The 22,473-nt window shown below is 33.6% G+C and overlaps 2 protein-coding genes across 3 annotated transcripts in view; one reads left to right on the top strand and one right to left on the bottom strand.

The window, feature by feature from the left end:
- Window positions 1-1,233, bottom strand: part of LOC117342133 (propionyl-CoA carboxylase alpha chain, mitochondrial-like) — a 32,099-nt gene extending 30,866 nt beyond the window's left edge. Inside the window, exon 1 of the mRNA XM_033904143.1 lies at window positions 1,141-1,233. Within this exon, the coding sequence (XP_033760034.1) occupies window positions 1,141-1,224 (84 nt within the window). The 5' untranslated portion in view covers window positions 1,225-1,233. The remainder of the gene's footprint in view (window positions 1-1,140) is intronic.
- A 179-nt stretch (window positions 1,234-1,412) lies between these two features.
- Window positions 1,413-22,473, top strand: part of LOC117342187 (probable ubiquitin carboxyl-terminal hydrolase FAF-X) — a 47,531-nt gene continuing 26,470 nt past the window's right edge. Inside the window, exons 1-25 of one of the 2 annotated variants that reach the window (XM_033904237.1) lie at window positions 1,413-1,552; window positions 5,175-5,598; window positions 6,010-6,122; window positions 6,552-6,664; window positions 7,016-7,121; window positions 7,451-7,566; window positions 8,236-8,302; window positions 8,468-8,652; window positions 9,232-9,370; window positions 9,611-9,763; window positions 10,143-10,247; window positions 10,673-10,879; window positions 11,385-11,501; window positions 13,537-13,690; window positions 14,334-14,421; window positions 15,626-15,749; window positions 15,876-15,979; window positions 16,267-16,384; window positions 17,026-17,333; window positions 18,337-18,574; window positions 18,922-19,059; window positions 19,803-19,923; window positions 20,458-20,585; window positions 21,027-21,089; window positions 21,968-22,059. In XM_033904237.1, coding sequence (XP_033760128.1) covers window positions 5,193-5,598; window positions 6,010-6,122; window positions 6,552-6,664; window positions 7,016-7,121; window positions 7,451-7,566; window positions 8,236-8,302; window positions 8,468-8,652; window positions 9,232-9,370; window positions 9,611-9,763; window positions 10,143-10,247; window positions 10,673-10,879; window positions 11,385-11,501; window positions 13,537-13,690; window positions 14,334-14,421; window positions 15,626-15,749; window positions 15,876-15,979; window positions 16,267-16,384; window positions 17,026-17,333; window positions 18,337-18,574; window positions 18,922-19,059; window positions 19,803-19,923; window positions 20,458-20,585; window positions 21,027-21,089; window positions 21,968-22,059 — 3,503 coding nt within the window. In that variant the 5' untranslated portion in view covers window positions 1,413-1,552; window positions 5,175-5,192. Of the gene's footprint in view, window positions 1,553-5,174; window positions 5,599-6,009; window positions 6,123-6,551; window positions 6,665-7,015; window positions 7,122-7,450; window positions 7,567-8,235; window positions 8,303-8,467; window positions 8,653-9,231; window positions 9,371-9,610; window positions 9,764-10,142; window positions 10,248-10,672; window positions 10,880-11,384; window positions 11,502-13,515; window positions 13,691-14,333; window positions 14,422-15,625; window positions 15,750-15,875; window positions 15,980-16,266; window positions 16,385-17,025; window positions 17,334-18,336; window positions 18,575-18,921; window positions 19,060-19,802; window positions 19,924-20,457; window positions 20,586-21,026; window positions 21,090-21,967; window positions 22,060-22,473 lie in introns of both variants that reach the window. The other variant, XM_033904236.1, reaches the window with a different exon arrangement.

Below are 22,473 nucleotides of genomic sequence, written 5' to 3'. Positions count from 1 at the left end.
TCAAACCATCTGTAAAACCCAACTATCTGGTTGTATAGCTTCACTAACAACAAAACCCACTGATTAAGATTAATTTTATACCTAATACAGGTCTGAGTATCACTTGATAACGACAGTGCTACAGCTCCCTAATTATTTAGATAAACCTTGGACCTGCCGCCACATGGTTTATATCCAGTCAGGCAAACCTCACAACATACACATATATACAGGCAATGTTATCTAGTTAACCAAGTTAACCCAGATTGCACCGCGGATCCAGATAGCAGCCAATACACAACCGGAAGCATACGCAGAATGTGTACAGCTCTATCATACCGGTGTTACAATAAAAAGGATGGTATAAATAAAGGGACCCACAGCGATAACAGTATAAACATTGATATATCTAATAGTAAGGCTAGTGACCTGTTTTCCCACAATAGTATATATCGATATAACATCCTTATGTCATTTATGGCTTCATATGTAGCCAAATTTTCATTTTTTACTTTTTATGGCACATTACATAATTCCCAATGAAAAAGAACATGGACGCTTTTTGGGGAAAAGTAAAAAAAATAATCTCTGCTAAGCCTGCAGGGGTCGGTTAATAATACCAAGTTATTAATGTTAGACTGCTATGTCTGCAGGTGTCGGTTAATAATACCAAGTTATTAATGTTTCTAACATCAGTGTCACTAAAGTTTATAGTTTTCTTTTTTTTCCTTTTTACTTGTTGGACCGAAACGTCGTTTTGAAATTTAACAACGGAACGAGTCGTCAAGACATTATAGTTGGGGCGAAACGTCGTGGTGCATAACAATTTAGGGCGAAATGTCTTACATGACGACAGGTTCCGATCTCAAATCACCCCGAGTTCATGATTATTGATTAACAGTCTGATATTTCATATTTACATGTAAAACCAAATCGATTAAAAACAAACTTTGATCCTATAAATCGTTATTTATTTAATCAAACCGAATGACAAATGATGCTTGACCAATGACCTTATCCAATAATCATACTGACATTCTGCATCCTACACTTGTTTACATTGTTTTGATGATGTGCTGCAAGCGAAGAAATATAATCCGTCTAAATTCTTGCATATGAAGCATATGGCTAATGGTTATTGATGCGCTTCTGTAATTTTACCTGACACCCGCCAGATTTCGGCGAAGTCGCAATCGATAAAAGTCCCTTCGACTTTGACAATCTAAAGCTGACGGAGGCCGCCATGTTTGTTCGTCGGGATTTGATAGAATTCACGGAAACATGATAGGTAAATTATAAAAGATTTTGTCGTTGTAATATGCGCTAAATTTCAAATTTCCGTTTGAATATTATAATTTTATCATAATTTATAGATATTGAGAGAATCAAACGATATAATTGTATTCTCGTTGAAATTTACAGGTACGAGATTGTCTCATTACCATAATATCGCTGCATCTTTCTGTCATATGTATTTATGGCTCTACAGGACTTATATTTCAAATTGTTCCGCAGATGATACTGTGCAGTCAAGATATTACAGGTCGCAGAGTGGTCTTTGTGTGAAACCAAGGTATGACACGTAATTCATGTTTTTTGGTAATGTGAAAGTGGAATCACCGGAAAATGTCGGCCATATTGACAAAGGTTAAAATTTCCTGCAATACACAAGAAGGGTTATGTTATTTCAGTCGAGATCGTGTGATTGCAGTGTTTTGGTATAGCATCATTGCATTGGCGATGCATTTTATTATATAGCAGCATACACCATGATTTAGCAAACGACGCAGGTGACTCATAATGTCATCGATTGCGTAAATTATTTGCCGTCTGAGAAGGGCTTATCTTGACAGAATGTTTATTGTCAGTCGCCGATTGCATGACGAATGTAATTTGACAAGTTTGTCACCGCTACTTTCGTTTTAGTTCTTTGTTTCCTAACCATATTTTTCACCGATGTCTATACTGCGTGTTTCATGGAAACTTAAATGATTTTGTCTCGATGTTCTTTACAGACGTTGAACTTGAAGATCGGACATTTGACTGATTTTGATTCCTTGGTGTTTTTCCCAGCATTTACATCACACTTAATGTAAAAGTGTATGTGTCGTAGTCATGAATACTGGTGTAACTGCTTAAATGTGTTACAGTAGCCATCACGATATTATGTTACTTCAACCTGAATGCGTGTTAATGCTCAAATTACTTTTTGTCTGCCAACTACATTGTGCGTATAAATGAACTGCGTTATAAATAGCATAGGTGAAAAGTGATACTGGAACACTTGATGGATTAAATTCACTTTGACATATAACTTGCAATATTGAGTGAATTTCATGACTGAAAAAGAACTGGTTAAAATTTTAATGGTTAAGTGCATGTCCACTGAAACAGGAAATTTAAAGGAGTTGGAGGAAGAAATTTTGCTATTCTAAAACTACATTAGGTAAATATGAGTTATTATGCTCACAATATTTGATAAACCAGTTAACTTTATTCTCAGGAAAAGTGTTTGGATTGAAATGGATTTTTATTGGAAAACACCTGTAATTTCAGTCTGACATCTGTCTCACTAACAAAAATACTGCTCTGGAAATGTTTTTTAGTCAGATGTGATGACTATTGATAGGACTGCAAGCTCATTTTAAAACATACAGTTTTACCAAATAGACTATCTTTAGTTTGAAGAGATGTTAAATATCTTTTGGGGGTTATTTCATAAGGCCAGCATTAATTGTGTTTGTTTTCCCTTTATCGAAACATGTTTAAAAGTGTTGGGTAGGTATATGTAGGTAAAGTACTTATATTTTTCTTGCTCAAAGACATCTAAACACTCAATATTTTAGTAACATATGTATTATATGATGGAAATCATAAACAATAAAACACAGAAAGTAATTGCTTAAACTCCTAAAAGTTAGAAAGTATAGATATTGTTTTAGAAAGCAGAAATGATATAAAATATTTTTTATCTGGAAAATATCAAAATATTTTGAGTAGGAGTGTTATGGTAATCAGTATTTTATTTAATATCTAAGTAATCAACACTATTAACTACTTGTTTGATCATGTCAGTTCTGTAAAGTTCTTTCATTTTGTAAATGCAAAGTCAAATCAGGATTGCATGTGCATCACACTGAATGGGTTTCCTATTGGTCTGGAACATTAAACTAACTTGCAACTGTACATGCATTACATAAAACTTGTATTAAGAATTACATGTACAACTACATCGGAAGAACCAATTTTGTCATTGCTCCTGCATCTTACCAATCTGGTACAGGGTAATTCTAAAATTAAAATTTGGTTTCAAGGCTGCAACTATTTTTTCAGACTAAAAAAGGTTTGCAATGATTCAAATTTTCTTAAATTGTTCCCAATTCAAGATTACCAAAGGCCAAGTGCAGTGATTCAAATATAAAAAACATTGACCACACTGACTTACAGATTGAACAACTGCTGTGTTTGTGTTATAATCACTAATCAGGTAGTCTTTGCTGTGAAATCATTATACTCACTAATCAATAACCAGGTAAGTCTTTGTTGTGAAATTGATATCATATGTACCTTATCACTACTGGAAGTGTGTATCTACAACAAGACATGATTACATATAATGATCAATGCATCGGTCAGGATTATCAATGATATATGAAATGTGATATTCACTGATAATCCTTTAGAATTTTTTTAAATGACATAATATGTTAGTTATTTTGAAAGTTATGCAGACTGTAATTAGGAGGCATTTGTTAGAAGTATCCAAGCATTGAAAACTTTAATTGAGTGAGCTGTTTCCCTTCTTTCATTTGTGAAAATAAAAGCTGTAAGGGAAAGTTCATCTTAAATCCTGTGTTACAGTGCAACTTCCGAAAACCGAACCTTCTAAAAACCGAACACCTCTGAATACCGAACAAATCGTCATTGTACGGAATTGGTCCTTCTTTATTATAGTATTAAAAAAATTCCAAATACTGACCCTCTGAATTACGAACACTGGACCGATTTTGTGTCTGGTTCCTGTTAAAATATACCAAAAATTACTTATGAAAACCAGCCTTACCTGAGCGATCATGCGATCATGACACAAGGTCAGGCCAGTCAACTGTGAAACAACACCTGTTAGGGGTATTGTGTGAAGCCTAATTGCCTCAGGACCTACATATACATGTAGGTGATTTGTACCAGTATCCAATATTTACCCAAAGGGGGCATTAATTTATGACGGTTGGCCTAGTGTATAATCAACACAACAGTTACAAAACAATGCCACACTTCATTAAAGCGTGGCGGTTTTTTTATCTCCTCAATGCAAGTAGAGCTAGAAGCATGAGTTTCGCATCTAATTTAAATGAGGCCCAAAGGAGGGTGTTTTTGCATGGTCGTACCCGTGATGTTTTTAAGACAATACCAATGTCGGAAATACATTGATTAACTTTCACAAACCAAATTTTCTACGTACGTGCGTTCCGGTTTTGAATCAGGTACATTCTAACAAAACATTGTCCGACCAATTATATCCGGAATCGACCGGTCATTTCGATCAACTTCTCCAAATCGAACCCTCTGTAAATCGAACAAATATCCATGTCCCATGCATGTTCGGTTTATAGAGGTTCCACTGTATATAAAAGTTTTATGTTGAAGATTTTACTCTTTGGTTTTTGCTAAACGGACGAAAAAATAAACAAGATATTAAGTTTTAGACAATAAGCAGTCAGGTCTGTATAAAATCTGGAAAACACAAAAAAAAATGGTCTACTGGTATGTGCACTCACTCTTGCATGTGCATATTACCTTCAGTATACAAACTTAAGTGAATGAGAAAATTTGTTTAATACATTTTGCAGAAATTATGCTTGTCTCACAATTTTTTAACCAACCTGATTTCCTGCTTGACAAATTATTGGATCATATGTTTCTGGAAGATGGCAGCTATATATATTCTTATTTTGTTTCATGAGTAAAGGTAGATAATCAGTATTTTATTATTATATATCACAATGTCAACTTAACAATGACTATTAAACAATTGCAATGCATACAACCTGTTATGATAATTAGATGCATCATTTAATTGTTACATTAACAATCTTGAACATTTACTTTAAGTCAGTATATGTAAGTGTGAGTATTCATAAAGGTGGTTCATATAATGGTGTTAAAATATAGGTATCTACTTTTGTTTTTGACAGTCTACGACATTGTAGACAATGACCATTGTGATGAGAGGGAGTCCAGCTGGGGGAGACTCCCCCCAAGATAACACACAACAGCAACAACAACAACAGCCACAGGGGGGAAGCCAACAGCCACAGGCCGGACAAGCAGGAACTGCAGCCCAGCCACCCCAGCAACCACCCCAACCCCCGGGGTCTGCCCAGCAACCACAGCAACCTAGTCCAGGACAGTCATCAACCAGCACTGATGTGGATGGTAGTCAAGATGACACTACCATGGTTGGTGTTGAACTTGTTGAAGGTCAGGTACCAGACTTTCCTGTTCAGGAGTTGTCTAGACTTGACGAAATGATAAATCGTCCCAGATGGGTTGTCCCAGTTCTGCCTAAAGGAGAACTTGAAGTACTTTTAGATGCTGCAATAAAGCTCTGCAAAGAAAGTGAGTCCTACTTTTGTTTTTTTAATAATATCTTGTAAAATTTTGTAAATTTACGACAGCAAAAGCAATTTCTTATTTCAAGCACAATGTACATGTATCATCAAATGAAAAGTGCCTTTTCATTTGGGGGTATTAAACAGCATTTGGAGAAAATTATTCACAAAATACATTCAACAGAAAAATTGTCATGACTTGTCCATATGTTTAAAAAGAAATGTGAATATCATGTCATATCATATCAACAGCATTTATGATGGTGATGTATATATACAATTTAGGAGAATATGAAAAGACATTGACAAAATGATTGGTAGATTTTAAAATTCACAATTGCTATTAAGATTTACAATGATATTACATGTTATATTTTGAAATTCACAATTGCTATTATGATTTACAATGACATTACAGAATTGGACACTAGGAGTGAACATTGCCAGAGATTTTTTAGAGAAGGACTGAATACGTCATTCACGAAAATAATGACAGACGAGGCTGTGAGTGGTTGGAAGTATGAAATTCATGTAAGTACAGTTCATCATTAGTTGAAATTTAAGAATATTGAATATATCTTAACCACAACAATATAAGAAGTACTGGATGCCCAGAATTGGTGTTTTTTTGTTCTAAAATATTCATTTTAAAATGTATAATTTGTGTGTGTTAAGGCCTGTCAAGTTTAAACCTCCTACAGTGCTTGCTTGATATTGCTCCTAACTGTTGGCCATACAGATGGCTGAGAATATTTAAATTAATATATAAAAAACCACATCAGAATATTGAAATGTGTTAGTGTTTGTCATGTTTATGCATATGGTGATAAGATAACTAAATCACAAAATTTTCTGACATGTTGACAAATGTTGATAAGAAAACTACATTACAATATTGAAATGTTAAATTTTCTACACTGCTGTTGCATAATGGACTGTTTCCTATTGTGTTGCTTACAGAGGTGTATTTTGAAGAATGCAGAAAAGATGATAGAATTATCTGTATCCAAACTAGCAGATGATTGGTTCCCTCTCCTGGAATTACTCGCTATGGTTTTAAACCCTGTGTGCAAGTAAGTAAAAGTTGGGAATGAAAATAAACTAAATTGTACAACATTTCTGGTATTATTAAATATTATACAAATACAGTCAAATTTCCTTATTTCAAACTCTGTTAATTCGAAGACCCTGTTTAACGAGAACGAAAAATTTAGTTCTGAAGACTTCTTTAACTAGAACGAAAGTTGAGTTCTGCGAGTAAAAATTATACAAAAGTTATACTCTGTTGTTAAACCTGGAATGCTTAGATATAAGTTTTTTCGTGACCCCCACGACTTGGAAATTATGAAGTTTGACTACATGTCAGTCATAAATCAGTTTGAAAAACCTTACAGATCATTGCACAATGTACAATTTTTTTGTAGGTTCCATACCTACAATGGAACAAGGCCATCAGAAAGTGTTCCTGCTAACACAACTGTAGCAGATGATGTGTTATATGCTCGACCACCTGATCCACGCACACCCAGGGTAAGCAAATACAGGATATTCACGATATATGATATTCACTTATTTTCCATTGAATACTCTCAAAAATGTAAAAGGAAGCTGCTTGTGTAAGTCATGTTCATTTATAATTATCTTGCTTTTAGATCTTAAGTATGTAGAAGAGATGTTTTTTTGCAAGACAGAGAAAAAGAATGTTAAAGCATAATATTGATTCAAATTATCACTTTGATTATAATTTCAATGCTTAAATGGAATGAAGTCCCTTACTTAAATTTGGATCTACAGTTTTAGTTTGATATTGGTTAAAAGCATACTCATTATAATAATGTTATGAATATCATGGTTTGAAGGGTTGGCTGGTAGACCTTGTGAACAAGTTTGGAACAATGGAAGGATTCTCAACGTTGCTGGAGCGCTTTACTGGAGGACCACAGCTGTCTGTACCTGTTATTGCGGCACTCATCAAGTGAGTTCTGTGTACAAACTAATGTGATATAGACTTAAATCAGCCACTTCAGGGTGATGTAGATAGAGAAATCAATAATGAATTATAAGGCTAAGTTTAACCACTCCAGGGTGATTGAGATAGAGAAATCTCTAGTGGATTATAAGACTAAAATTAACCACTCAACTGTTAGGTAGATAGTGAAATCTCTAGTTGATTGTAAGACTAAAATCAGCCACTCCAGGGTGTAGATAGAGAAATCTCTAGTGGATTGTAAGACTAAAATCAACCACTCCAGGGTGTAGATAGTGAAATCTCTAGTGGATTGTAAGACTAAAATCAACCACTCCAGGGTGATTAGATAGAGAAATCTTTAGTGGATTGTAAGACTACAATCAACCGCTCCAGGGTGTAGATAGTGAAATCTCTAGTGGATTGTAAGACTAAAATCAACCACTCCAGGGTGATTAGATAGAGAAATCTCTAGTGGACTGTAACACTTAATTTCTACTACTGTAACATTATACTTTAGAAGTATTGCTACACTCATCAAGTCTACTAGTAGTAGTTGCTAAGAGAATAGATACTAATAGAATGAATCTACTATCCTCATAATCCATGATGTATGTTTAATCATGGTCATATTTATAGTTGAAATTCTAAAGCGTTGGTCCTTTTTTCTCCTCATAGGCCATTTGGACAGTGTGCTGAAGTGTTAACCCCACACAGCGTGGAGAAATTCTTTATGCCTATAGTTGTAAGTATCCCATATAAAAATGCATGTGTTGTGAAATATTGCTTGACTAGATATTTGCTTATTTGATAAATTAAACAATCAACTATTCACATATGTGACAAGGTAATTTAGCCGTTAAAGGTTTACATATAGTCAATGACTTCATCACGGTTTGTCTTAAAACAGGCAATTGTGCCAAAGTTCCTGGATTCGTTGACGGATGAGGAATTGAAGAAAGAATCGAAAACCGAAGCAAAGAATGATGCTCTCTCATCTATAATCAAAGCCCTGAAACAACTTGTGTATAGACTACCAAACCAGGAGGAGAAAATCAAAGCTCTAGAGACTTTCAGACTCAAAATGATACTGCGGTAAGTCCATATGGAATGATTCAGAAGGGTTAGCCCAGATATAAGATATGGAGCAGGTGATTTTCCTTTTGAGTCCTTTCACATATAAGTGTTATCTCACCAGTCACAGATAGTTTTAGGCTGATTACTGTTCCCTCAATGTCGGAGCAGCCTCCGCTTCCTACATCAAAAGTTTTTGAAATGCTGCTAACTCAATATCTAGGCCTCATATTTTGCACATACCATCATAAAGTGTTTCAAAGGGATTTATTGATACTGTGTAATAAATAATGATATAATTTCTACTGGTGGATTTTTATAATGATTTGGATTTTTTCTAATTTTGTAGCAAAACTCACTTCAAAGGTTTTGAAAAGCTTCTAATTCCAATTTTGTATCAAAATTCACTTCAAAGGTTTTGAAAGGCTTCTTATTCCATACTTTTACGTCCCACATCCATTCTGATTAGAGTTGTAGAAGTCAGAATTTTATTGTTGCAATTATTTGTATTTTCAATCAAACTTTTCCTGTCTGTCTGAATAAAGATTCATTATTTCCTTTCCTTATGTAAATTGATAAACAATTTGTCTTACATTACAGGTTGTTGAAGATCTCCTCTTTCAATGGTAAGATGAATGCCCTGAATGAGGTGAATAAGGTGATCGCCAATGTATCATTCCAGTCGAGTCGACATTCACAGGTGGATGAAGATGAATGGCTCACAGCAGAGAAAATGGCGGTAAGTTGGTCATTTAGCTTTCATAATACCTGAACTATGTATACATTTTATAGAGTAAACAAATTCATTGCAAAAAAAGAACTACCAATTAGTCATTTTGTTCAAAACTGGTATTGTCATGGAGATAAACATTGAAGAATATTCTTAAAATCTTGGATGTATTGGCCGTATATAGAATAAGATATTCTGTATTAATGTGTGTTAGTTGTCTTTTGTCATTAAGTATTGTTATATTTATAGGAGTGGATACAGAATAATCACGTGTTGACAATCGTGCTGGGGGACAGTCTACATCAGCCTCAGTACGTGGAGAAACTGGAGAAGATCCTACGTTTTATGATCAAAGAGAAGGCCCTTACAGGCAGCGACCTGGACACACTGTGGGAGGCTCAGGTAAAAAGCCAAACATCTAGATAAACTTGAACATACAAACTCTGGTCCAGGTTGAATTGGTCATGTTAATTTAGTTGCTATGTAAATTGTAAAAAAAAAACCAATTGCATTAATTGAATTAATTTGAAATTATGAGAGAGAAAAACTCAATAAATTGTCCCAAATGAAAATTGTATTGTATGCTTAAATGGAAAGCTGTTTCTGTAGATAAAGTTACTCTTATTGGTATTTGGGGGGGAAATGTTATTTCAACATTAAGTCAGCTACACAGATTTTGCATTAAACCATACATATACATCATTTTGTTGTTTCAGAAGCAGTGTGTTGTTTTGGCTTTTGTGTGTAACATTTTCATAGCAAAAGTCTTATTGTATTTCAGTCTGGCAAACACGATGCTATTGTCAAAAATGTACATGACTTGCTAGCAAAGTTGGCGTGGGATTTTTCACCAGAACAGCTAGATCATCTGTTTGAAGCTTTCCAGGTAAACATTTTGCAAGCTAAGCATTTGAAATTGTTTGCTTTGCTGATTTGTCTTTGCTTCTGTTGGTATAAAAAAAATATTTTTCACTTTAATGAATTACATTTTCCTCTTTGAATTTTTATACCCCCTACTTAATTAAAGTTTGGGTTTTATAGTAACTGCCTTTTCTGCATGTGTGTGAGTGACTCAATCAAGAACATTGAAAACATGTTTCATCAGAATTTCCTATACTGTAAAAAAAAAATACAAAAAATTTGACTATTTACCTGAATGAATTGCTTTATCGATCATACAGTATAAATATTGTTTATTTATTTATTTGATTTGTAGCTTGTTATTTGATTATGTTCTGTTTACAGCATAATTATATTTGTGTACAGTTCTGTGGTGTGTCTTGAGGATAAGAGATTTGATCTGTTTTACAGGGGAGTTGGACTCAAGCTTCAAAGAAACAAAGGGAGAAACTCCTGGAACTGATCCGACGACTTGCCGAGGATGACAAAGAAGGCGTGATGGCACACAAGGTACTGGGGCTGTTATGGAACCTGGCTCATAGTGAAGATGTGCCGACAGAGATCATGGACCAGGCCCTCAACGCTCACATCAAAATCCTGGATTACAGCTGTTCTCAAGTAAGTCATCAATAGTGAAATATTAGCCTCATATTTCATCTTATTATGATTTGTGAAACACAAACCTCATTAACGTTTATTTTAGTTTACAAAACGAACAGAATATTGGTTGATAATTATCAAAACATTTTGAATGATGTCATTTACCCAAAGTTCCATTGATTACATATTTATCTAGTCCTTTGTTCTTGGATAGAAGTTGATGAATATTGATGTCAGTTTCCATCAATCATTGCATGGATGATTTTTCTCAGATATTGAAATTTGATTTAAATCTTGAGATAAAAACAAATTGGAAAAAAAAAATTGGGGGAGGGAGGTATTGAACTCAAGACATTTTTTTCATGGTTTCAATATGGATTTGCTCTTAATTCAGCTACCTGTGAGGAAATCTGTAAAATTGACGTACAATTAATTAAAAGATCGTAAGGTAATCTGAATGGTGTCATCAGAATGTAGAGTGGCAAATGATAAATGAATTTGAATGAATTTAATTTGATTCCAGGATAGAGACACACAGAAAATGACGTGGATAACCAAATTTGTGGAGGAACTCAAGAATGATAAGTGGGTACTTCCCTCCCTAAAACAGATCAGGGAAATATGTCAACTGTTTCCAGAGGTAAGAACAGAGAAACTTAATCATTTCGCAATAAAAATGTAGGTGTTTATGACATCATGTACCACAGTTTTCTTGAAGTGACATCTTGTACCAAAGTTTTCTTGAAGTGACATCTTGTACCAAAGTTTTATCGAAATGACATTTTGTACCAAAGTTTTATTGAAATGACATCTTGTACCAAAATTTTATCGAAATGACATCTTGTACCAAAGTTTTATTGAAATGACATCTTGTACCAGTTTTATCGAAATGACATCTTGTACCAAAGTTTTCTTGAAGTGACATCTTGTACCAAAGTTTTATTGAAGTGACGTCATGTACCAAAGTTTTATTGAAGTGACATCTTGTACCAAAGTTTTATCGAAATGACATCTTGTACCAAAGTTTTATCGAAATGACATCTTGTACCAAAGTTTTATTGAAGTGACATCTTGTACCAAAGTTTTATTGAAATGACATCTTGTACCAGTTTTATCGAAATGACATCTTGTACCAAAGTTTTATTGAAGTGACATTTGTACCAAAGTTTTATTGAAATGACATCTTGTACAAGTTTTATCGAAATGACATCTTGTACCAAAGTTTTATCGAAATGACATCTTGTACCAAAGTTTTATTGAAATGACATCTTGTACCAGTTTTATCGAAATGACATCTTGTACCAAAGTTTTATTGAAGTGACATTTGTACCAAAGTTTTATTGAAATGACATCTTGTACAAGTTTTATCGAAATGACATCTTGTACCAAAGTTTTCTTGAAGTGACATCTTGTACCAAAGTTTTATTGAAGTGACGTCATGTACCAAAGTTTTATTGAAGTGACATCTTGTACCAAAGTTTTATCGAAATGACATCTTGTACCAAAGTTTTATCGAAATGACATCTTGTACCAAAGTTTTATTGAAGTGACATCTTGTACCAAAGTTTTATTGAAATGACATCTTGTACCAGTTTTATCGAAATGACATCTTGTACCAAAGTTTTATTGAAGTGACATTTGTACCAAAGTTTTATCGAAATGACATCTTGTACCAGTTTTATCGAAATGACATCTTGTACCAAAGTTTTATCGAAATGACATCTTGTGCCAAAGTTTATCAAATGACATCTTGTTGAAGTGACATTTGTACCAAAGTTTTTTTGAAGTATTTCTTTTTACTGCTTCTGCTTAAAAAATACCAGGAAATACCATATTCATTACTGTTCCAATAGGTAGACAATTGACAGGAAGCAGTGTACACAGAAGTGAAATCTTTTCGTATTTACTTAGAAATGAAAATATATTTTTGAAAGAAAAGTACTGTTAAGTAGCTGATTGCCTTCCACTTCTGTTGATTATTGTATTTGTGTACAATGATATGCAGGTTTGATTTAGATTTGATTTTGTGAAAAGTGGAATCTTACAGGGAGCAAAGTGGATATTTTTACCAGGTAGCAAAATACAAAGGCTACCAAAATAAGTTATAAAATCTAGATGCCAATTGGAAAAGTTAGTCGCCAAAGTATCCAAGTTGTCTTAACTTAAAAATTTTTTTTTTTTTTTAATTCTTTCGTTCAGTATAACATCTCTAACTTTTTGATTGTGAGCATCATTTTAGCATTGACTGCAACCTTTGAAAGATTAACCAAATCGCAAATTTACACCATTTTGTAGTGGCCATGCAGGCGCCTTGCCATATAGGTCAATAACTGGTTGCCGTGGCCACTAAAATAGGTGTCACTTTGATCCCTGTCTTATTTCTTTGGATGCTTTTCTTTCTAAGATGAGAGGAATAATCACAAAGTAGGATTGGAATAGTTGATGGAAAATTAGATGATACATTGTCAATATTAAAACTGTATGGTGGAAGTATAATGTGACCCAATATCAACTCTGAACAGATTTTCTGATAGTGACAAAATTGGTTAACAAAAAGAATAGAATCATTTGAAAGCCACTTATTGAAGTCCAAAAATGAGGTTCCTTGTTGAAAACAAACCATGGAAACAAAAGGTTATTTTATCTGATTTAAGACTAATGGTTCTCCCACCCAGGCTCCACAGAACTTTCCACACCCACCACAGCGGACCCCACACGTTTACTACAGGAACATGGTGATAAGTCAGCTGCAGAGCAACCACTCCATAGTCATGTTACTGGCACAGAACCTCTCCTCCTACATGACAAAGGCCAGGGCCTATGCAAAAGGTGAGTATGCTGACTATGCTCGTGTGAAGGGAGAACATCACAGTCACACTCCTTACAAGTTTGTAACTTTATAACTAGCTGTGCAGAATGGGAATGATTTCAAAATGACCATTTTGTAAAAAAATAAGTCCTCTGATTTTGTGTTAATACCACAAGCTAGCTACTGAATAGTTATTAAGTGGTGGCCATTCGTGACTCTCCTCAATCTCTTATCTTCAGTTACATTACTGTAACTATACATGTTTTGGCCGTTATGTTATTTTAGTGCTTTTCATGACAAAAGCCTTCTGCTAACTTATGAATGTGCCTATTGGTAAGTAATGTAGGTGTTTCAATTCCTTGTTATGCTAATCTGGTTAAAATCAATCATGCAGGAAAATTTTAATGTTCAAAATAATATGTTTGCAGTATGTTATATCACCTCACATTGGCTTGCTAACATTTCTTGTTTCATTAGCTAAATTACATGTTTCTTCTATCAGACAAAATACATGGGATCACCTGCAAGGCCATGTGGGTTTTCTCCCACAGTAGGACCATGCTTCCATCAGAGCCAACAAGACAGATTAACTTAAGCTATTACTTTTTGCGAAAAGTTGTAAAATAAATAATTATATTTTACATTATATGTTTACCTTTGTAGAGAATCCAGAGTCCGATTCTGCTAATATCTTGCCAGATGGGCGATTTAATCACATACTACAGATTCAAGAAAGGTTGAGGTTTCTAAGGTAAGCTTTGAAATGTAAAACTTGAAATATAAAATTAAAGAAAGTTTTAGACGTTTAAATTCTAATTTTCAATTTTTTTTTGTCTTGTGTGTCTTACAATGTCAAAATGGACAATTTCATTAATCAAGACTGATTTCCAATAGGCCTAATTGCAGTTTGTGGTATTTTTGGTTTTACATGAAACAGACTTCATACTTGAATGTTACTTTTTGCACCTTGGTAAATTATTTTATATAAGGACTGTATGGGGTGCTGGAAGGCATGTTATGATCTCACCATCTGAAGTTATTTTTGCCATGGGCCCACAGTACAGTCAAACATGTGTATAAAGGACACCCAAGGGAAAAGGCAAAAGTGTCCATTATAGAGAGCTGTCCTTTGTATAGAGGTTCAACAAGTTATGTCCCTTATAAATTTAACATTTAACAAAAACCAAGCATGAACCAAAAATTTGATCACCGTACACTATGTATATACCTCTTGATTTATTGTATTTATGATACAATTAACACTAACAAATGAATAAAAAACAAACAATTAAAGATAAACTTTTAATTTTTAAGATTCACCAGACACAGAAATTAGTATTATAGTTTATAGTTTTGATATTCAAAAGTAACAGTTTCAAAATGATTCCTCACAATATCAAACTACAGCAGCACAAAATTCAGAAAAAAATACTAAAATATAGTAAAAATTAAAGTAAAGGTAATTCATATTGAATTGTTCATTTTGTTGCTCTTAGAGAACACATCAATATTTTAAAAAGATAAATAGATGTACAGTCCCTTGATTGAGAAAACAGGGCAATTAGTGACTGATGTAGTGGCTGACTATGTTAGTATTGCCGCTAGGGGAGTTGGGTAAATAAGGCTCTGTTGGTTATTTAGAGACTTTTTACACACAAATTATAACACATGGCAATGGTTATACAGAATTTTTAACACCTTTCAGACAAAAGTAAGTTTCTGCTACCCACGTTAGGGAAGTGTCCGCTATATATACAATATTTATAAAGTGATTTTCATTGTGGATTCCTGGCACTGTCTGTTATGGACGTGTGTCCACTATATAAGGGTGTCCACTATTACAGGGTAGACTGTATAAATATAGATACTAAGATCCCTTGGTCAATATATTACAAAGTCATTGAAACATATTTGAAAATAAAGTCATCTGAAGCAATTCATATATGTCTTTACAGGTTCCTGTTGAAGGATGGACAATTGTGGCTTTGTGAGTCCCAGGCGAGACAGATTTGGCAGTGTCTAGCAGAGAATGCTATCTACACCACCGACAGAGAGTCCTGTTTCAAGTGGTTTGCAAAGGTAACTAATCCAAGAAATAACACTAAATATATAGTTGTTCAGATTATTTTTGAAATGGAAAAGGATTTTTTTGTAAATCACAGATTTTTATTAATGACTATTAACATTATGTATCATACCTTATAGTTGATGGGAGAGGAACCAGACTTAGACCCTGAAATCACTCGAGATTTCTTCGAACAAAATATTCTTCAACTGGATCCCAGTCTCCTTACTGAGAATGGAATGAAGTAAGTCAGTTTATTAATATACTAAATTAATCTAGTGTAAAGGAAATTTAAACCATGATCAAAATTTAATGTAAAACAGAAAAATTCATATCAATTTTTTTTTTAGAAGAAAAACATTCTAATTGACCTGTTTTGTTAGTAGAAATTTAACTTGCACATATCTGAAGATGTAAGACGGAACTGTTTTTTGTCTTTATATCTAGTTTGAGGGATTGTCTCGATAAGAATTTGAATGTTAAGGACAGTTTGATAAAGTTGTACTGTCATGTTTTGTTTATTGTTTACAGCTGTTTTGAGAGATTCTTTAAGAATGTGAATGTAAAGGAGAGTAAACTAATTGCCAAGAGAAGAGGAGGTCACATGATGGATGATATGGAGCTGATTGGTTTAGACTACATGTGGAGAGTAAGTTTCAGTGTTTGAAAATTAATTATGTTGATTGTACAATATTTACATTTCAATTAATAATGACATTTCAAGGTAGAATTAATCTGTAAATTTCCCATGTTTTAACCAGTAATATATTTGACGGCATACTGAAGATGTTCAGGAGAAACGTTGTTAAAAGTAAGCTGTGGTGTTACTTTTCGGTGTGTTTTGGGTAAATAAATTAGATTTTGGGAAATTGCTATATCATTTCTCCCAATTAGAATTCACTTAAAAATTAGTTTATAGTCATAACAAGACAAACACTGAAAAATATTTGACAATTTTTCTTCTCTAATCTCAGAAACTGATATTTTTTGGGGGTGAAATCATGTTTGGGTGAATTTTGAGAACTAGTGATTTGGCAAATTTGCACTTCCTGTCTTGCAATGATTAACAGAACTGCAACACATATAGAATGTTTGCTATGTGATTATCATGGATATTGATTGTTTTGGCAGGGAAATACATAAATTTACCGTGTAGTTACTGACAATGTTTTGGCAGGGAAATACATAAATTCACCGTGTAGTAATTGACAAGATGGGACAAGCGAGATGTAATTAGTATACACATGCACATCTAACTCTGACCTGTATTGTATTTTCTGACTTTTTCAGGTTGTGTTGTTGAGTCCAGATGATGTTTCAAACAAAGCTATCACATTACTGAAAGACATTTTCACTAACTTGGGTCCACGTTTGTTACAAAACCAAGTAGAAATTCATGAGGACTTTATCCAGTCATGTATTGATAGACTCAAAGCTATATATGACACTGTGAGTGTCCTGGAAAAGGATAAAGACAGTACTAATCGTGTGATGCAGGAGACAACGCGAATGGTGCGAGTTCTCACTGTGTTGAAAGAGTATGTCGCAGAATGTGATGAAGCATATAATGAGGAGAGAACCATCCTTCCCCTCAGTCGGTAAGACAGATTCCTTCTAAGGAAGATAGATTCCCTTTTAGTCTGAGTTGGTAAGATAGATTCCCTCCCTGTTGGTAAGATAGATTCCCTCTCAGATGGTAAGATAGATTCCCTCTCTGTTGGTAAGATAGATTCCCTTTTAGTCTGAGTTGGTAAGGTAGATTCCCTCTCTGTTGGCAAGATAAATTCCCTCTCAGATGGTAAGATAGATTCCCTCTCTGTTGGTAAGATAGATTCCCTCTCTGTTGGTAAGATAAATTCCCTCCCTGTTGGTAAGATAGATTCCCTCCCTGTTGGTAAGATAGATTCCCTCTCTGTTGGTAAGATAGATTCCCTCTCTGTTGGTAAGATAGATTCCCTTTTAGTCTGAGTTGGTAAGATAGATTCCCTCTCTGTTGGTAAGATAGATTCTGTTTCAGATGGTAAAATAGAGTCTGTCTCCATCCATAAGATAGATTCTGTCACGGTCTGTAAGGCTTGAACACTATTTTAGGGTGATTGGGTGGCACAGTGGTAACACACTTGCGTCTCACCTGGTTGGATGTTAAAAGCTGTGGGGTCACCTGCTTGACCATGCAAGTTTTCTCCAGGAACTCTCAGTTTCTTCTCACAGCAAACCCCTTGTGCTCTTCCATCTGGGTCAACAACCAGAGAAATTAATATCAGTTGATATAACTTGTTATACAATTGTTGTAAAATTCATGAAGTTTATGTCTTTACAGAACTGTTGAAATAAGTTTAATATGATAATTTTATTTTGACTAGAAAAGTATCAAATAGAAGAATTGATCTTATTCCCTACTTAAGCCTTATTTACAGGGAGTGTTAATTTCAGGATTTTATCTTCACTATCTTGTTGACAAAGAAAAGTATCAAGTAAAAGTAACATCCGGTAAAATAAAATAAGGCAAAAATTCAAGTATCCTGAAGTTCCCATTCATTTCAAATCGTAATTGTACAAAACAAATCTATTGCCCTTCTCATTGCGTTTGTACTCATCCAGAGCTTGCCGAGGGAGATTGGTGTCGTTGATTTTACGATTTCCCAGTCAAGGACGCCAGCCAGATGACCTTGATATCTGGTCACACACTAATGACACTGTCGGTGCAATAAGAAGACAGGTTTTAACCAGGGTCAAGGCTGCCAGTAACATCAAAGTAGATTTATATGCAAACGGAGAAATCCTGGATCCAGCGGAAGACAAACGCCTCATCTCACAGGTTCCTCTCCGGGACAAAACTGTAAGTTATTGTATTCCATTGAGTGTTCATCATGTTTTAGATTAAATATCATAAAGTTTGTTCAAAACAGAACACAAGCCTGGTACATGTATATGTATTCATTCTTTCTTTATGAGACCATGAAAAGTTACCTTCAATAATGATAATGTGAAGATGATTGATAACAGTACAGTATTGAGAGGATGCTTTTTATTGGACATATAAACTCTACATGCAATTTCTTGTCAATTATCAAGATATCATGATATTTAACAAATCAATATGTTAATGAAAGGTAATTTGAAGTTATCTTTAACAGTGTCTGTAAAATTCTTCCCAATATCTACACAAAGGTTTTTATTTTGTAGCTTATTTCTGCCAAACTTGTCCAAGTTGGAAACAATATGCCCTCTAGTCCAGATAGCAGTTCTGACAGCTCTGCAGGCTCTCCCCACCACACTTTTGATGGGCCTAACATAGAGGCCGAGAACTGTCTCCCAGGAGTGGTATGTTGTTATCACCGAGTCAGAAATCCTGAAATCAAAATATCATGGCATTTTATCCTAAAAGAGGCTGTGAATTAACTAATCTTGAGTAAAAGTACCCTAGTTATTTGTGATAGGAAAACAAAAAGAAAGAAAATTGATATCAAATATAAACAATAATGTGATAGGAAAACAAAAAGAAAGAAAATTGATATCAAATATAAACAATAATGTGATAGGAAAACAAAAAGAAAGAAAATTGATATCAAATATAAACAATAATGTGATAGGAAAACAAAAAGAAAGAAAATTGATATCAAATATAAACAATAATGTGATAGGAAAACAAAAAGAAAGAAAATTGATATCAAATATAAACAATAATGTGATAGGGAAACAAAAAGAAAGAAAATTGATATCAAATATAAAAAATAATGTGATAGGGAAAGAAAAAGAAAGAAAATTGATATCAAATATAAAAAATAATGTGATAGGAAAACAAAAAGAAAGAAAATTGATATCAAATATAAACAATAATGTGATAGGGAAAGAAAAAGAAAGAAAATTGATATCAAATATAAAAAATAATGTGATAGGGAAAGAAAAAGAAAGAAAATTGATATTGAAACAAAAAAAGTTTGAACATGATTTTGACTGGTTGAATTTACTGGTGTATTTCACTTAGATATTTATTGTGCTTTATGTATCAAGAGTAAAATCTTACTTCAACTCTTCATCAAATGTTGTATTTGTGTACATTTCAGTTGCTATCCAACAATTTCAAGTACACCCAGTTCCTGTTCCAGTTATCTGACCTTGGCTGTCAGTTACAGGTTCCCAAACTCCGAGACACTGCCAGAATACTTCTTAAAATCATGCCTGCCGGTATACATATTTTATCACTCTCTATAATTACAAACTTCTGTATTCAAGTATCTTTGAGCAAAGGAGCTAATGATGTTTATTGTCAATCTTTTTTGCTTCAAATTATCTGTATGCCCATTGATGAGACATTATAATGTGGGGTTGTTCATCTGTCGTAAACTGTCTTGTTACAATTTTAGAGTGATGAATTTTTATGGGTATTATTATCATGAATTATAATTTACTTTTATTTTTGTTGTTTTGATTGGATGTTTTCAAATATATTGATATTTTTGTGATAATTTGATATCACACTTGGAGAGAGAGAGAGAAAAATGCATCCATAGACTTTCTGAAAAGAATCTGATGATGTGATCTTATTTTACAAACATGAAAATACTTTGATATATTCAGGTAGGCTTTGATATATTTAGGTAGACAGGTTTACCTATAATTAGAACAATTTGTTGGTGTCAATTTGATGGTAATCTGTACTAATAATTGTCCAACTTTAGACCTTTTAATGTTTTTAATTGAGCTTGTAATGTGTTACAGATACTCACACCGTTGATAAACTGCGAAGTATATGTGCAGAAAACACTAGATCTGAAACCTCCCTATCACAGCAGTTAGAGCTTATGTTTTTCAATTCCTCCACCACTCAGACTTTGTACAATATTGAGGTAAGTATTTTAGAAATATAATATTGAAATAGATTTAAAGTTGTGGTCATTGTCACATCACATTCAGAGGAAAATAACCTGTTCATCAATCAGTAGAACACTGAACTGTTGGTTGTGGGTTTGGCTGTAAAGCTGTTAAGTTAGTGTACAGGTGATCTCAATATACCAGGAACTCAGTCCCACAAGAAAACCATCACAGTTCTTGTAGCAGACCAGTACTATTTTAGTTGGGAATCTAAGCCCGAAACATCGTGACGAATGTTAAATTTAAGAATCTTTAAATGCATGTTTATTCCACTAAAAACTTTTACACAAATAGAATATTTTTAAAATCAAATTATTCTGAAGCTGAAGGAAGACTTGTTGAGTGTTGTTTAGAGTATGGACATATTTTATTGGTGTATAACAAATAATAAAATGTGAACTTTTTTCTGACACAAGGTATGCTACAGCCTACTGATGCCTGCAGGAGAACCCTTGTCAGAGGATGCCTTTGACTTTCAGGTTTGTGCTTTACATTACACATGGGAGTGGTGTGACACTCAATAAATATATTCAGTGGAGTTTGGCTAAAAAGACCAATGCTGCAGACAACACTTATAGAAAATATGATTGAGGATATTGTTTGCAGTTTATATTATATCTGAAAAAAGCTTAAAGAAAATTAAGATGGATTGTAAAAGCTTTAATTTTTTTTAAAGTTCCTGGATGTGTAATTTTCTGATGTCTGAGTCACCTTATGAACTTCAATGGCCTTTACATTTCCAGTTATTTGCTGGACCAATTGACAGTAAAATCTATGACATATCCAGTTCTTACGTATTTCCAGCAATAATGTTTGAATAGAAAATCCCCATCATAACACTCATATAAACATTGTTAATTAGTATGGTTACAATGTTTACATAAACAACATATTAATGATATAACCCAACACCCAATTTGACCTTGTATAACGTACACGAGTACATGTAAGGCACACATTGGTAAACACTTACAATGCTGGATTACACACAAACGGTCAAGTCGCCAACTGCAGTTGTTTTTGTTGTAATTAGTGAACTGATTACATTTCAGTGTTTATGTTAGTCCTTCACATAAGTGGTCAGTTCTAAAAAACACATGCTAGAAAAATGTTGTCTGTAGCAATAGAAATAATGCATAGTAATCACTTGATTACATCATTTGTTATCTGAACAGTGCTGTGAATTAGTCCATATTCTTTGCTATGAAATATGCCTGTGAGTTCCCAATGACAGATATAACAATTTCCGCTTATAAAGCATATATTTCTTCAGTCCTTAGCAATATCTTATCAACAGATTTTACTAAAGTACTAAATACATACTATATTAATTTAACTGTTTCATTTTTGTTTTCAGTTTAACTTTGTGAAGAGTGGAGGAGTGCAGTTGTCGTTGAATATGTTGACCAAGAACAACTTCATGCCAGCTGCTGACTTGCATTCAAAGAGGTAAAATCATGTGTTTGTTTTTCCAAGTTTATTTCAGTGGAATAAAGTGAACCTCAGTTTTATCTTTGACATGTTTCATGATTAAAAACTAATTTTTGATTTATTCTCTGTTACTATTTATACTTTAAGAATTTTATAATTATGTTTACCTATTTTACATAAGTGTACTGTGCACATTGATAAAAACACATCAGTATGCACTGAAAACCATTTACAAGGACAAGTTTCCGTATCAAATTGGGATAAAAACTGATTAATACGCTTCTTTGTAATAACCTTTGGTTTAAATACTAAAGATTGTAAAGGCAAATGAGTGAGGTATGGGCTTAAAGTAATATATAGGGGCAATTGTGTTTTCAAGGTAGAATACAGTATCAATGTAATAACATGCTGTATACAATTCAAATACAGTAT

This window comes from Pecten maximus, chromosome 14 (genome assembly GCF_902652985.1).
Source record: "Pecten maximus chromosome 14, xPecMax1.1, whole genome shotgun sequence".
In the NCBI taxonomy this organism is placed as follows: Eukaryota; Metazoa; Mollusca; class Bivalvia; order Pectinida; family Pectinidae; genus Pecten; species Pecten maximus.
This window is presented reverse-complemented; position numbering and strand designations above follow the sequence as displayed.